At 46.3% G+C, this 12,765-nt stretch overlaps 1 protein-coding gene across 1 annotated transcript in view; it reads right to left on the bottom strand.

Moving 5' to 3' along the window:
• Positions 1–5,170, bottom strand: part of SLC6A20 (solute carrier family 6 (proline IMINO transporter), member 20) — a gene marked incomplete at its 3' end in the record, with an annotated part of 11,389 nt that extends 6,219 nt beyond the window's left edge. The window contains exons 1-3 of the mRNA XM_009575622.1: positions 4,878–5,170; positions 865–1,005; positions 29–120 (exon numbers count right to left, since the gene is read on the bottom strand). Coding sequence (XP_009573917.1) covers positions 29–120; positions 865–1,005; positions 4,878–4,998 — 354 coding nt within the window. The remainder of the gene's footprint in view (positions 1–28; positions 121–864; positions 1,006–4,877) is intronic.
• Between the last annotated feature and the right edge of the window lie 7,595 nt (positions 5,171–12,765).

Raw genomic sequence — 12,765 nt, 5'->3', positions numbered from 1 at the left:
GGAGCCGTGCCGCCGGGCGCCCACACACCTGGAAGGAGTGGAAGAGGTACCAGAAGGCCCAGGCGTTTATCACGTTGTAATACATGGAGAGGAAGAAGGAGACAACGACGCTGGCGACGCCTGCGGGCATGGAGGGAGGCGCTCAGTCAGCGGTGAAACCCTGAAACGCCCAGGGCCCCGTAACGCCCCGGGGCAGCACCGCAGCACGGGGAGGGGGGGCTTTGCCTCTGCACGGCCCCGTGCGCAGGGCATGCCCCCGCCACTGCAGCCTCCTCCTCCTCCTCCTCCTCCTCCTCCCGTCAGGGCTATCCTGCACTGGATCTTATACTTTAGCCTCTGGGGGAGTGAATATTCAATGTATCATTAAAAATAGAATGTGCACTTCAGCAAATTAGCGATAGTTTGAGCTATTGGGGTAATTTAATAACATAATAATGTAGCTGAGAGCGGACATTGGCAAATGGTAGGCAGTAACGGTAGGAAATTAAGACATCGTTTTATCACTCAATGTTGAGCTTATCAGGATGATGCTCTTGGGGTCAAAGCCCAGTGCAGGCAGCCCCAGGGGCTGGTTAAGCGCTGACCTTCACACTGCGATTTTGGCAGCCTGCCTGAGGCCAGGGGGACTCACACCTCTGTGGCCGGGGACCTGGTACAGCAAGCCAGGATCTGGCCCTAATGCCCTGCGAGGGACGGGGTAAATGCGTGCTGCGGGGCATCTGGATAACCGCTTTGCTCAGCCTGGTGAGACCCAGTAACACCCCAACTCCTGCCTGGTTTCTGCTCTGAAAGATAAAGCTCTCCATTCAAAATCATCTGTCTTCCCTGGGCGCTTAAAAATAAAGTTCCAAACTGAGAACATACCGACACCGCAGAGGTAGGGACTTATTATTTTCCAGGCACCGATGCTGCCCTGACGCATGCGCTGCCCCACGGCCAGCTCCAGGTAGAGCAGTGGCATCCCCTCGGCGATCAGCATGATAAAATATGGGATCAAAAAGCCGCCTGCAAGAAAAACCCAGCAGACGGCCTTCAGCAGATCAGCAGCATAATAAACACCAGGTTGCCCTATTTGTGGTCAAATCACCTCATTAGTATCCCAGAAGGTGGCTGGAGCTGGGTCCTGTCCGGGCACCTTGAGAGCACAGCACAACCCTGAGGGACATCTCAGGGGGTTTCAGGTGGCATCCCAGATGCCGGTGAGCCCCGAGCGCCTTGGCGTGGGGAATTTTCCGCAGGCACTTGGCAGCGCTGGGAATTCTGCTGTTAAAATGTGCCGGTCGCCACCCTGGCGCAGCGGGGCTGCCCAGGTGCTTTGCGAGCGGTTTGAGCAATGTTCTGGGCTGGGGCTGTTAAAGGGTAACTAACCACCAGCCAAACCTTGTAAAAGATAATGAGAGAAAGAGGGCGAGGGAAAGATTTACTTTGTGTGCGGCGGTCTGCGGCAGAGCCGAAGCGCTCGATGAAAAAGTAACAGCAACGTCTGCGTTGAATAGAATTTTAAGTAACATGTTGAAGTTCTGGCCTGGCTTGAAAAAAAACCCCAAACTACAGAAAACTCCCCCCAAGTCTGAGCCCACAGATGCCAGCAAAGGGGTGAAGGCTTTTCCCCTGGAGTCCCACCTGCAGGAGCAGACCCTAGGACAGAGGCACACGGCCTCCCCATGCCCCATGTCTCTTGGCACAGAGAGCCGCAGGGATGCTCCTGCAGAAGAGGAATAGCAGGAACGGGCGGGCAGGCGGCAAGGGAGGGGAAAGGACCTTCCCAGCCGGCAACCAGGATGCGCTTTGGCTTAAATTTCTGCTGGGGAAAGAAAAAAAATCCTTGTCCTCAACTTGGGGCTTGCTTTAGAAAGAGCTGCTGACTGAGGCAAAAACTGGGTTTTTGCAAAGGCTTTCCTGCTTCCCTTTTTACAGCAAGCCAAAAATATTTACGTAAATATCTCTTATTTAGGATTTAATCTGCAGCATTAACATTCCTTGCAATGGGCTCGGTGCAGCACGGCAGAGGAATGAACTCCAGGCAGTGACTGAGGCAAAGAACTGGAAATAAACACTGAGCAATAATCCGGTTTATTCTGGGAATTAATTTCCCACCTCCCGGCTCTATCGTTCTTAACAACCCCTTTGTTAGTCTGTTAGATAACTTCCTATGCCACAAGGGAGCTGCTGGAGGTTTAAGAGCTGCTCTGTCCTGGTGGGGTGTGAGCTGCCCCAGCAGCCACTGAGGGGAGTTTTGCCATGTACCGCAGGGGGAATCAGCATTAGGCCCTTTGCGAAGGCTTTTCCGCTCTCCCAGCAGCTTTGCCTCATGCTTGGCATTGGCTTTGCCACCTTGCAAGGAGGAGGAATGCCTCTGGGCTTGCTCTTCACTCCAATGTCCCCCCGCAGCTGGGGGTGCTGGGGCTGAGCCCCCTGCCCTTTGCTCTGCACCCTATTTGCACTCAGATCTTGCTCCTGATGCTACTTTTCCTAAAGGGTAGAACTAAAATGCCTCATATAAGTGACTCAGGGCAGCTGCGTGAACCAGCTCCTTATCTACTGTAAACCAGCACAGCTCCACTGACCTCCCTGCTCATTTACACCCAGCGTTGCTCCCTACGGTGCCAACCGCCTGCGAAAAACAGCCCCCAGGCCAGACCCCTGCAGTTGGCACAACATGTGGAGTGTGCCCCGGGTCTGGTCGAGGCACCAGGCTTGGCCAGCAGAACCCTCCCCTCTGCTCAGCATCCCGCCTGGTGCCCAGAGGCTCCCTCGCCCAGGGCTGAGCACCCGCCCTGCTGTAAACCCATCCCAGTGTCCTTTCAGCCTGGCCCCACCTGCTTATGGACAGATTAACTGCACCTATGAGGTTTGAACCCCCCTTGCTCTGTTCGGGCTAACCTCTTTGGAGGTGAGCAAGAAGGAGGCAATATGCTGATGAACAGAAAGGCAGGAGGTTGCAAAGTCTGCAAATAATACCCTGATTATGAGTACCATGATCAGTGATAAGGGCTCTATCGCTCTGCTGGGCAGGACAGGGACTAGCTCTGTGCTTCTCTACAAGAAAGATGGCAAACAAGCAGTTGCTGGCATCTGCCCTAAGCCCAGTGCCTGGCATATCCAGCTTTTAAGTTCCTGAAACAATGTTTTGTCTGCGTGGGTTTTGCAGACCCCTGGAAAGCCACTGAATCCTTTTTAAAAGGGTGGTGAAAAACAATTAAGAAAAGCAAAGCCTGCTGTCAGGAGTTTTAGTTTCAAAGTAGGGAGAGCTGCCTCTCCCCTGGGAAATTAAACCAGGGAGGACAAAAGTAGTGGACAAACTACTTTTTTCAGAAAAGACTTGGGTTTATTGAATCTTTTTTTCTAGTAATCAAGTGTTCCAGTTTTGGTTACATTTCAGAGAATTTTCACCATCTACTACACTACTGATGACTGATAAGAAGAGGATAAACCAGCCAAAGACCCCAGCATCTGAGTTTTGCTGTCCTTCAGGATGTCTGCCAAGACAGGCTGCTGGTGAACTCGTCACGTGCAGTTTAACTGCGTACAGAAACACTTGCATTTTAAGCTTTGGGCTGGAGCTCAGTGTCAGACATGAAGTCCTTTCCCTCAAAAGCATCTGTGTAGAGGAATACAGCCAGAATTGCTGCATGTCTATCACTTCTGCTATTTGAAACATCTAAGAAAGCTTCAGCCACTGCAGCATCTAGCTTCTACTATAATTTCACCCAGTGTATTATCTGGATTTTTCTGACCCGATCCCACAGAGCAGCTCTGATGCCGTCCCAGCACCCAGCTGGCTTTTCAACAAGCAGCATGAACCAACTCCTACCACCACATGTGCATTTAGAAGTAAGCTACAAGCCAACAAAACAAGCACAAAAGAAGCAAAAAGCACTTAAACATCTCAGTGTGTTTCTTCCTGAAAGGAAGAAAAGGCAGAAGCAGACCAGAAGCAAAGGAGGCAGATGCTCATCATGTCACTTAATGCATGGCTGAGACGGGTCCGACACTACGGCAACAGATGCAGTACGAGAAGCAGTATAAGACTGGGATGTCTTACAAAGAGAGGGTTTTTATAAGGATTCTTCAAAACATGGTCATTAACCAGTGGTAACTGTATACTAGAAAAGATTATTAGTGTTGGTTTTTAATTAATCTAATTAACTGACTTTTGATTTCTAAGGAAGAATATCTGTGGCTGGCATGATACAGCCATCATCATCTTTCTCCAGTTTGGACCTAGGAGAAGGATAAACTTTCAAAGAGCCTTTTTTTTGGAGCCCAAACCAATTTATTCCCTGTTTTCAATGCTTCCCTGGAGGCTTTAGCTGTGGAACTCCTGTTGATTAAGGAGTTTCAGCCAACTTCAAGGCAGATTTGCAGCCAAGTTATCACCTCCTAAAGTAAGGTTTATATATAAAAGACAACACATTAATGACAGCAACTTGAAATGATAGTTGATCCTTGAATTAAATCAGCATAAGCATTTCCCTTTCTCAATATGTTCCAAGTGAATTAACAAGGAACTGAACTAGTTTCCGATGCCTTCAGAGTGGTTCAATGGGGCAAGAAAGTAATACATCAACACCATGTGGACCTACATCTCTCACTCTACCATCCTTTCAGAAAACGTGGGCCTTCCCACTGTTTCACTGCACTTCTAGGAAACGAAAGCTGCTGTATCGGGGCAGCTGTCAGGTAAAAGCCTTATGCTAAAGAATATGTAAAATAAAGCAGCAATAGAAGAGATTGCACACCAACAAAAAACCTGACCTCCTGGTCTGCCCCGGACCCTGGTGGGTGGACAGGGCGTTAGCATGGACAACATACTTTTGGATTTAAAGCTTGCCACATCCTCCTCGAGGGAAGCAAGAAACATAAGCCACACTTACCTCCTCCGTACATCTGACATAAGTATGGAAACCTCCACACATTTCCCAGCCCCACAGCATAGGAAATGCAGGCAAAAACAAACTGCAGGGGATTGTCCCACAGCGGCCGGGATTTCTCCATTGCCTACTTGCAGGCAGAGGTTTCAGCAGAGCTTTCCTGCCTTCACTCCTTCAGGTACTCTGCCAGCCCTGCCTCAGACTCCACGCCAGCCCGGCTTGGAGGGGAGGGAAAGGCACTATGCTTGCCAATTCCTATCAAGCTTTTTAATTACTAATCTTATTAACAGGCACATACTGAAGTAGGAATGCTGGTAAATAGATTATAGACACACACAGAACTATAAAATTGGTATTTTGGGTGAATAGCTGCTTGGGTTTTGACTGGCATTTCTGGGAAGGATGTGAGCCCAGGGATTTTTATCGGCTCACATGCCGACTTGACACAGGGAGGAAATAACACTGGGGCTGCAGCTTGGTTTTGGAAATGGGAAACTCCTTCCCCAGAAGGCTCTCTTCCCTGGGAGTGGCATTTGTGTGCATGAGGCACCAGCTTGGATTTGATAGCACAGGGAAGGGATTCCTACACCATTAGGACTTAGTGGCTGTCAGAGCTGGCTTTTATTCCCAGTGTCCCTTGTCCTAAACAGGTCCTTGGGCATCCTGTCTCGTGCACCCTGGTGCTCACCCCAACCAGCCCAGCACACTCCCCAGCTCCAAAAGTGGTCTTGAAACAGTCCCTATCAGCCATGTGGGTCCCCAGCCTGCTGCAACCTTGAGTATAACACTCAAGTTTGACCCTCTGGGAATACTATCCTCCCTCTACATGCGCTCTGTGTGTGTGAGAGTGCAAAATAGCCCAGTCTCTTTTCACTTACCTTCATGCTCAAACGTCACTGCTGCAGATGAACTTTTCTGAGGGGTTGGTGTTTTAAAATACTGTTAAGCAGCAGGGACCAAATATATACAAAGGCCACAGGGAAAAGGTGTCTGTGGCCCGTTGTGGAGGCAGAAGGACCTAGGAGGCCTTTGGGTTGTCTGAATGCACACGGAGATGCCAGGTCTGAACGTGAACCCTGTGCGCTTGGGCCCCTGCCAAGGTACACTTTGAGCTCAACCACTTCAGACAGGTCTCCCAGTGAAGGAGTGTCTGTAGCACTAAAAAGGGGCTGAACAAGTCCAAGGACTCAGCTTCCTTCCTCTGTCTAAACGTGTTTTTTTTCATGGCAGGACTGGGCACCTTTCAGGTCCATTCTACAAATAAGACCCACTCAGCTGCTGTCAGCCTCATTCCTCCAGCACCAGCAACTTGCTCCCTGCCAGCGCTGTGCATGCTGCTCCAGCATCACATCAGGCACTGGCAGAGCCGAGGCATCCAGCTGCGGGTACGGGTGAGAAACCCTACCACGGGGCCTTTGGACACGAGCCCAAACTCCAGAGTATGTCATGCAGTGTTGTTGAGACCAGCAGAACCACTCTGGTGGACTTGCTGACCAGCCACCTACAGTAGCAAAGTCGCAAAGTCACAAAGTGGGACACCACTTTTTTGCATGCTAGAAAAGGTGACTGCAAAAGGTTTATGCATCTCCTGTAAGTGAATCCATTCTTCACGGTGTGTTTTAGCACTGCTGGAAATGGAGGTTGTCATCGGAAAACATCAGGGTTTGCCAAACCCTCCCAGAGTACAGTTTTGAGGGAGCTTGTGGCTCTTCTGCAACATCCTTGCTGTTCCTGTCTTGCCCGCAGAATTGCAACATGCCACGTAGCCCTGGAAATAGATCTCATGGGTAGCCCTGAATTCTGCTGGAAGGAAAAACCCAAGGCAATTTTAGGTCCATAAGCTATTAAACTGAAGGACACACACTGAGAAACTACAGCTATGTTAACTGTACCACATCACAAAAACTTTTGCAAATTATTAAAAAGTTAAATGTCCGTCACTGCCTGTGGGATTTATTACAAGTGATGCTTATAAATAACATACAGCATTTAATAACTCACAGACAGGACAGCCTTAAAAATAGCACATCACTAGCACTTGGGATGCTTCTGTGTGAATAGATTACTGCTACTGATGAGCATAATCAAATTAAACATTTCCTTGGCTCTGTACCTCCTTCCCATTACATTTCAAACTAGTTTACTAATGGTCTAGGGAGACTGTGCAGGCAGAGAGGTGTGGTGTCCTCGGCTCAGGTCACGATGTTCAGATGCAATGAAATGAATCCCTGCCTTTCTCACAAGTGTCAGTCTCACAAGCAGCTTGGATCACAAACTACTATGAGTTTTTAAAGGCAGTCATGCACATAGGCACCCAGCAAAGTGCCTGTCATCCAGTGGCTCCTTGAGAGCCACTTAAAATACATTGGAAGGTGTTTAAACAGATAACACTTAGGGATTCTTCCTGTGGGATTTTCCATACACACCTCAGATAATCAATATACTATTTCTGATGCCATTCAAGATTTCATCTCCTTTGAACTTCCTTCCTTTGGGTTGGGTGAGGACTTGGGCTTTATCTGCAGGGACAAAGATAAGCCTCTAATAGACACATGCAAGAACTTCTGATTATTTCACTGGTCATGTAAAAGGAGGATTAGAAGGAAATTTTTTCCCCCGTACCTAACAAATGTAAGAGTGTGGGGTTTGGGGGAAGTGGGTGAGAAAAGGTAGGGGTTCATCTCCACACAGGCCAGGGACTGATGGGACAGCATGAGAACTGCCCTATGTAAATCTAATCAGAAACTGGTAAACAAAGCAGAGAATCCCATTTGTCATTGAAGCAAAACTGGAAGTACTTAGGAGAAGGTACCGACTGAAAATCCTGGGCTTGTGTCTCTTGACACCAGCACAGTGAGAAGCCAAGCACTTCTCCTGGATACTTAAAACACAAACAAAAAGGGAGTTTGGAGTCCTAGCAACAGGTTGGCGACCATGATTCGAGGATGGGGAGAAGCTTAATAGATCTATTGCCAAAAGAGGTGGAAACAAGGGAGGAAGGAATAATAAACAGCAGTGGAAGAAGTCTGGTATAGACAACTCCTAGATAATTCCACCAGGTAGCCTGGACTTGTTATGCTACATCCAACAGAGAATCATAGAATCACAGAACCATTTAGGTTGGAAAAGACCCTTAAGATCATTGAGTCCAACCATTAACCTAACACTGCCAAGTCCACCACTAACCCATGTCCCTAAGCACCACATCTACACGTCTTGTAAATACCTCCAGGGATGGTGACTCAGCCACTCTCCTGGGCAGCCTGTTCCAGTGCTTGACAACCCTTGCAGTGAAGACATTTTTTCCTAACAGTCAATCTAAACCTCCCCTGGCGAAACTTGAGGCCATTTCCTCTTGTCCTATCGCTAGTTACTTGGGAGAAGAGACCGACATCCCCCTCGCTACAACCTTCTTTCAGGTAGTTGTAGAGCGTGATGAGGTCTCCCCTCAGCCTTCTCTTCTCCAGGCTAAACAACCCCAGTTCCCTCAGCCGCTCCTCATTAAGACTTGTGCTCCAGACCCTTCACCAGCTTCGTTGCCCTTCTCTGGACACGCTCCGGCACCTCAGTGTCCTTCTTGTAGTGGGGGGCCCAAAACCGAACACAGTATTCGAGGTGCAGCCTCACCAGGGCTGAGTACAGGGGCACGATCACCTCCCTACTCCTGCTGGCCACACTATTTCTGATACGGGCCTTATCCCCAAGAAAGCATGCCTGAGAAGAGTCCCTCTTTTTATTTTCCTTGCTTTTCTTTAGCACCACAGCTCTATCCATCTTCTAACTGTAGGTTTTTTTAGGGTACTCCCTCCATAAAGGTGCACTCAGTGCAGTTCTGATTCACAGAATTGCACCTAATTCAATTGCACCAACCCTCAGAACCTGCTTGTGTAAAGCAAAAGAGCCACAAACTGCCACCTCACTAAAATCAGAAGGATACCTGTCAGTTAGTCAGTTCTTCTGCTTGCCTTCTGCCAGTTCATGCTTTCTCTCTGTCAAAGCTTGCCGGCCGTTTGGGGAGGTCTCCAGGCAGCTCTCTTTTTCACCAGCAGCTGTCAGTCGTGAGCTGCCCTGTCAGAGTCCTGCACCAACCACTTAGCATCACCATCACTTACAACAGACACTCCAAGACACTACATTAACAGGTTCCTAAAAATAATAATTAAAAATTGATAAAAATCAAAGTCTCTAGATATTAAGACTGCTGAAATAGAATAACATGTATTACCCACCTTTATTTGCAGAAGACTTGACTCCAAATACGCTGCCTAATGTTTCAGAGTATGTCTGAGAGAAGACTGATAAGGAGGGCAGATCTAGGTGCCTTCAGGGAGAGTTCTGTAGGTGGTGGGAGCAGGGCAGAAATCCTGTGCCAATGCTTTCACTGGGACATTGTCAAAATTAACAGTCATAGGGTAACCCCCGTGGGCACATTCTCTGCTCAAAGCCAGTTAGAAACATTTACAATAATAATTCTTACCTGCTCACATACAAACTTACCTTCAAATCACATTAAATTTTTTTTTAATGCGTTTTAAAAGGCCTGGTGTCCTAGAAGGGCTCAAACTTTTTAAGCTTGATCCATTCAGCCACGTGACACCCCAAGATGATTCACGTTTGTTTCCTGAGGCAGTAAGAATCATGTGACTGTGGTCTGACAGCATTTGGCATCATGCAGAAGCCAAGAGCAGTCCTTGATAATGCCAGAAGGGGGAAATAAAACTGAGGAATCTTAAGAACTTTTTAGCTGAATTGAAATCTAAGTGCCTGGCAGATGACTGTGGGTTTCCCAAAAACAAGGTATGTGGGAAATGTCCAGATTGCAGCTGTCCTTACATTGGTCTATCAAATAAAGTGGAGCACTTGCAGTTTAAGTGTTATATATTAGTACTCATCTTAGGACATAAAAAACCCCCAGCTATTATCCACAAGAGTGTCCTGGTTCCAGCTGGGCCAGAGTTAACTTTCTTCACAGTAGCTGGGGGGTGTGCTGTGTTTTGGGTTTGGTATGAGGAGCATTGTTGGCCCATTGATGCTTTGGCTGTTGCTGGGTGGTGCTTGCACCTTTTCAGCCTCCCATGCCCTGCCAAGTGCAGGGGACGCTGTGGGGCGGGGAGCACAGCCGGGGTGGTTGACCCAGCTGGCCAATGGGGTATTCTATACCATGTGACGTTATGCTCAGTATAAAAAATGGGGTGGGGGGAGGGGGCTTGCCCCGTTCGTGACACGCGGGCGGCGGTCAGTGAGCAATTGCATTGTGCATTGCCTGCTTTGTATATTCTGCTATTGTTGTTGTTATCATTGTTATTATTACTGTTCTACTCCGGTTTATTTCAATTATTAAACTGTTTTTATCTCAACACGCGAGTTTTCCTACTTGTGCCCTCCTGATTCTCTCCCCCATCCCACCGGAGGGCGAGGGTGATCGAGCAGCTGCATGGGGTTTATTTGCTGGCTGGGGTTAAACCACAACAAAGAGAAAAACAGATTAAGGAGTACTTGATGAACAGTTACAGAACATCAGGTCTCATTAAGAAGGTAGCATGCAGCACTGCTGGCTCATTTGTTAATGAGCAACTGCTGAACTCAAGTCACCGTTACAGCACAGGGTTGGTTGTTAGCTGTCAGAGTCAATACTAGTGAAGCTGAGCTGCCTACATTTCATTCCTGTAGAAAATATGCTTCAGTTTGCAAGCAAAAACCCCTCACCCATCTTGAAAGAGATTTGATTCCTGCAGATCAGCCAGTTATAGAGAAATTTTCTTTTTAAACATTCCTTTCAGGCGTAACAGGGAATTAACAGCTGAAGTGGAAAAAACGGATGATGTCTATTTGAGCGGTATAATGAACTTCTGAAAAACAAAGGCTGGTAAAAGCAGTATTAGAATTTATGCGTCAGGGAAAGAAGTGAAGTTTTAGAAACATCAGACACAATCAGGAGAGGTTCAGATGTTCTCTCCATCTTCAAAATATTGTATCTATCTCAAGAAAAAGAGAATCGCTACTGTGTAATGCTCCAGTTCTTCTTTGACAGGTACATAATCTTTGACAGATGATGTATTTTCTTCTCAAGAGCTCCACACAAGACCTTTACCTTAGTTAGCCATTGTGCAACACAAACCAATTACAGCATCACACTGATCTTGTACTCACTAAATTGGCAATCTGCAAGACAGGTAATCAAAGTCAGTGTTTCAGTTTTGTGCTGCACAGTTCTCTACAAGATTTGCCTTACTCATTTGAGGAGATAACAAGGTCTGTCACCACACTTGCCTACAGCCAACTTATTTCACTGAGACCTATCCATATTCTGAAGTTAAGAGTGCACTTTCTTGTTGAAATGGTTTCTAAGCAGATAATGAAGGCCTATCACAGAGACAATATTCTACCTAAGTCAACAGCCAAAGATTTATCAGAAAAGAGAAAACCAGCAGAAATCATGAGATTCTCTGCCTTTCTTCACCCTTTACCTGCCACTGTAGAAATAATAACTGATCTCATTAAAATTAATTTCATCACAAAGAAAACCACAATACTCACCCAGACAAGTACACCTGTTAGTGTCAACATAATTGCTCTGAGCAAACACAGGCCAGAAAGTTCTTTGGTACATCCCTATTAAGAACTTAACATTTTAGTGACTGCACAAGGAGCACAATAATACCTTTCATTAATTTAACTGACACTGCATGAGGAGTATGTCACGCCATAAAGCTCTATTATTGTGCTACAGCAATAATATCATGCTAGACACAGGACTTTATCCCAAACCAATCTTGCTTAACCAGCGGGGGAAAAACGACAACAAAAGACTTTATGGACTGCAAGTGTATGGCAGATTTCACTGGGGCACCACTGCTTGGGCAATTTTAACAGCTTTGCCTGTTTGAGAAAGAATGAGGAAAAATCATCCATTTCAGTTCAAGCAGCTCCCGAGACAAGCACTATTAAATGCCAGTTTCTGTAACTTACACATACCCTAGCCTTTTCCCAGCCCTGCCACTGGTACACTTTTTTACTGCTGTTTGATGTGGTGTGGCTTTGGGCATGAATCTGTAATTTACATGTTCGCAGTTCTAGCACGATTCTTTACTGATCTGCCACTCCTTTCTACAGATATTAAAAAAAGAGCTGTACAAAACATTCCTATAAAAAACCCAGCTCATTAAAGATTTAGTGTTTGAAAACATAAAGGTTTTATTTGGAGTAAAATACAACATACATATGATCAGGGACAGATGAACAAGTAGAATGCACTATTAAGAGGCTTCCAGATAAGTGCAAGGCAGAGGATTACAAGCAAAAGACTTGAGAAAAGTAAGCTGTTTTCTGCTGAGGTTACAATAAGAAAGGAGATGAAAACATCTAAAATAACTTATTTCCCAAGAAAGTTGTTCCATTAGCAACTTCCCTATGCTTTTTCAGCTTATCATCTTAACATTAAGAATACTGGCAAAATCAGAATCTGTATTCTGATGTTCAAATTTGTTTCAAATAAATTCCAGTGAAAAAGTGTAACTCCAATTAGTGGCTTTATTTGAAAGGGTCCAGCACTTCCACTATAAAGCATATTTACCTCACTATCTAATGAACACCCTCTAGCAAAATGTTACTGACCACATTTTGCTGTGGTATCACATGTCCAGTGTGAAATAACATTACAGAATCCGCGTGTTTCTTTTTTTCCTCCTACTTTTTACTTCCACTGATGCAATTTTCACATATAATGCCACTTCATGGCTACATTAACTATACAAAAGTAGTAACGGGAGTTTCCACCTCAGAAACATCAAAAAACGCTAATGCTTATTTTTTGTCTTTTTTTCTTTTCTTAACAAAAATAAACTCCTTTTTTTGTAGAGAATGGTCTCAGTTCTTCAATAAGCTCTCGTTT

The sequence above is a fragment of the Fulmarus glacialis genome, unplaced genomic scaffold (assembly GCF_000690835.1).
Source record: "Fulmarus glacialis isolate BGI_N327 unplaced genomic scaffold, ASM69083v1 scaffold10694, whole genome shotgun sequence".
Lineage (NCBI taxonomy): Eukaryota > Metazoa > Chordata > Aves > Procellariiformes > Procellariidae > Fulmarus > Fulmarus glacialis.
This window is presented reverse-complemented; position numbering and strand designations above follow the sequence as displayed.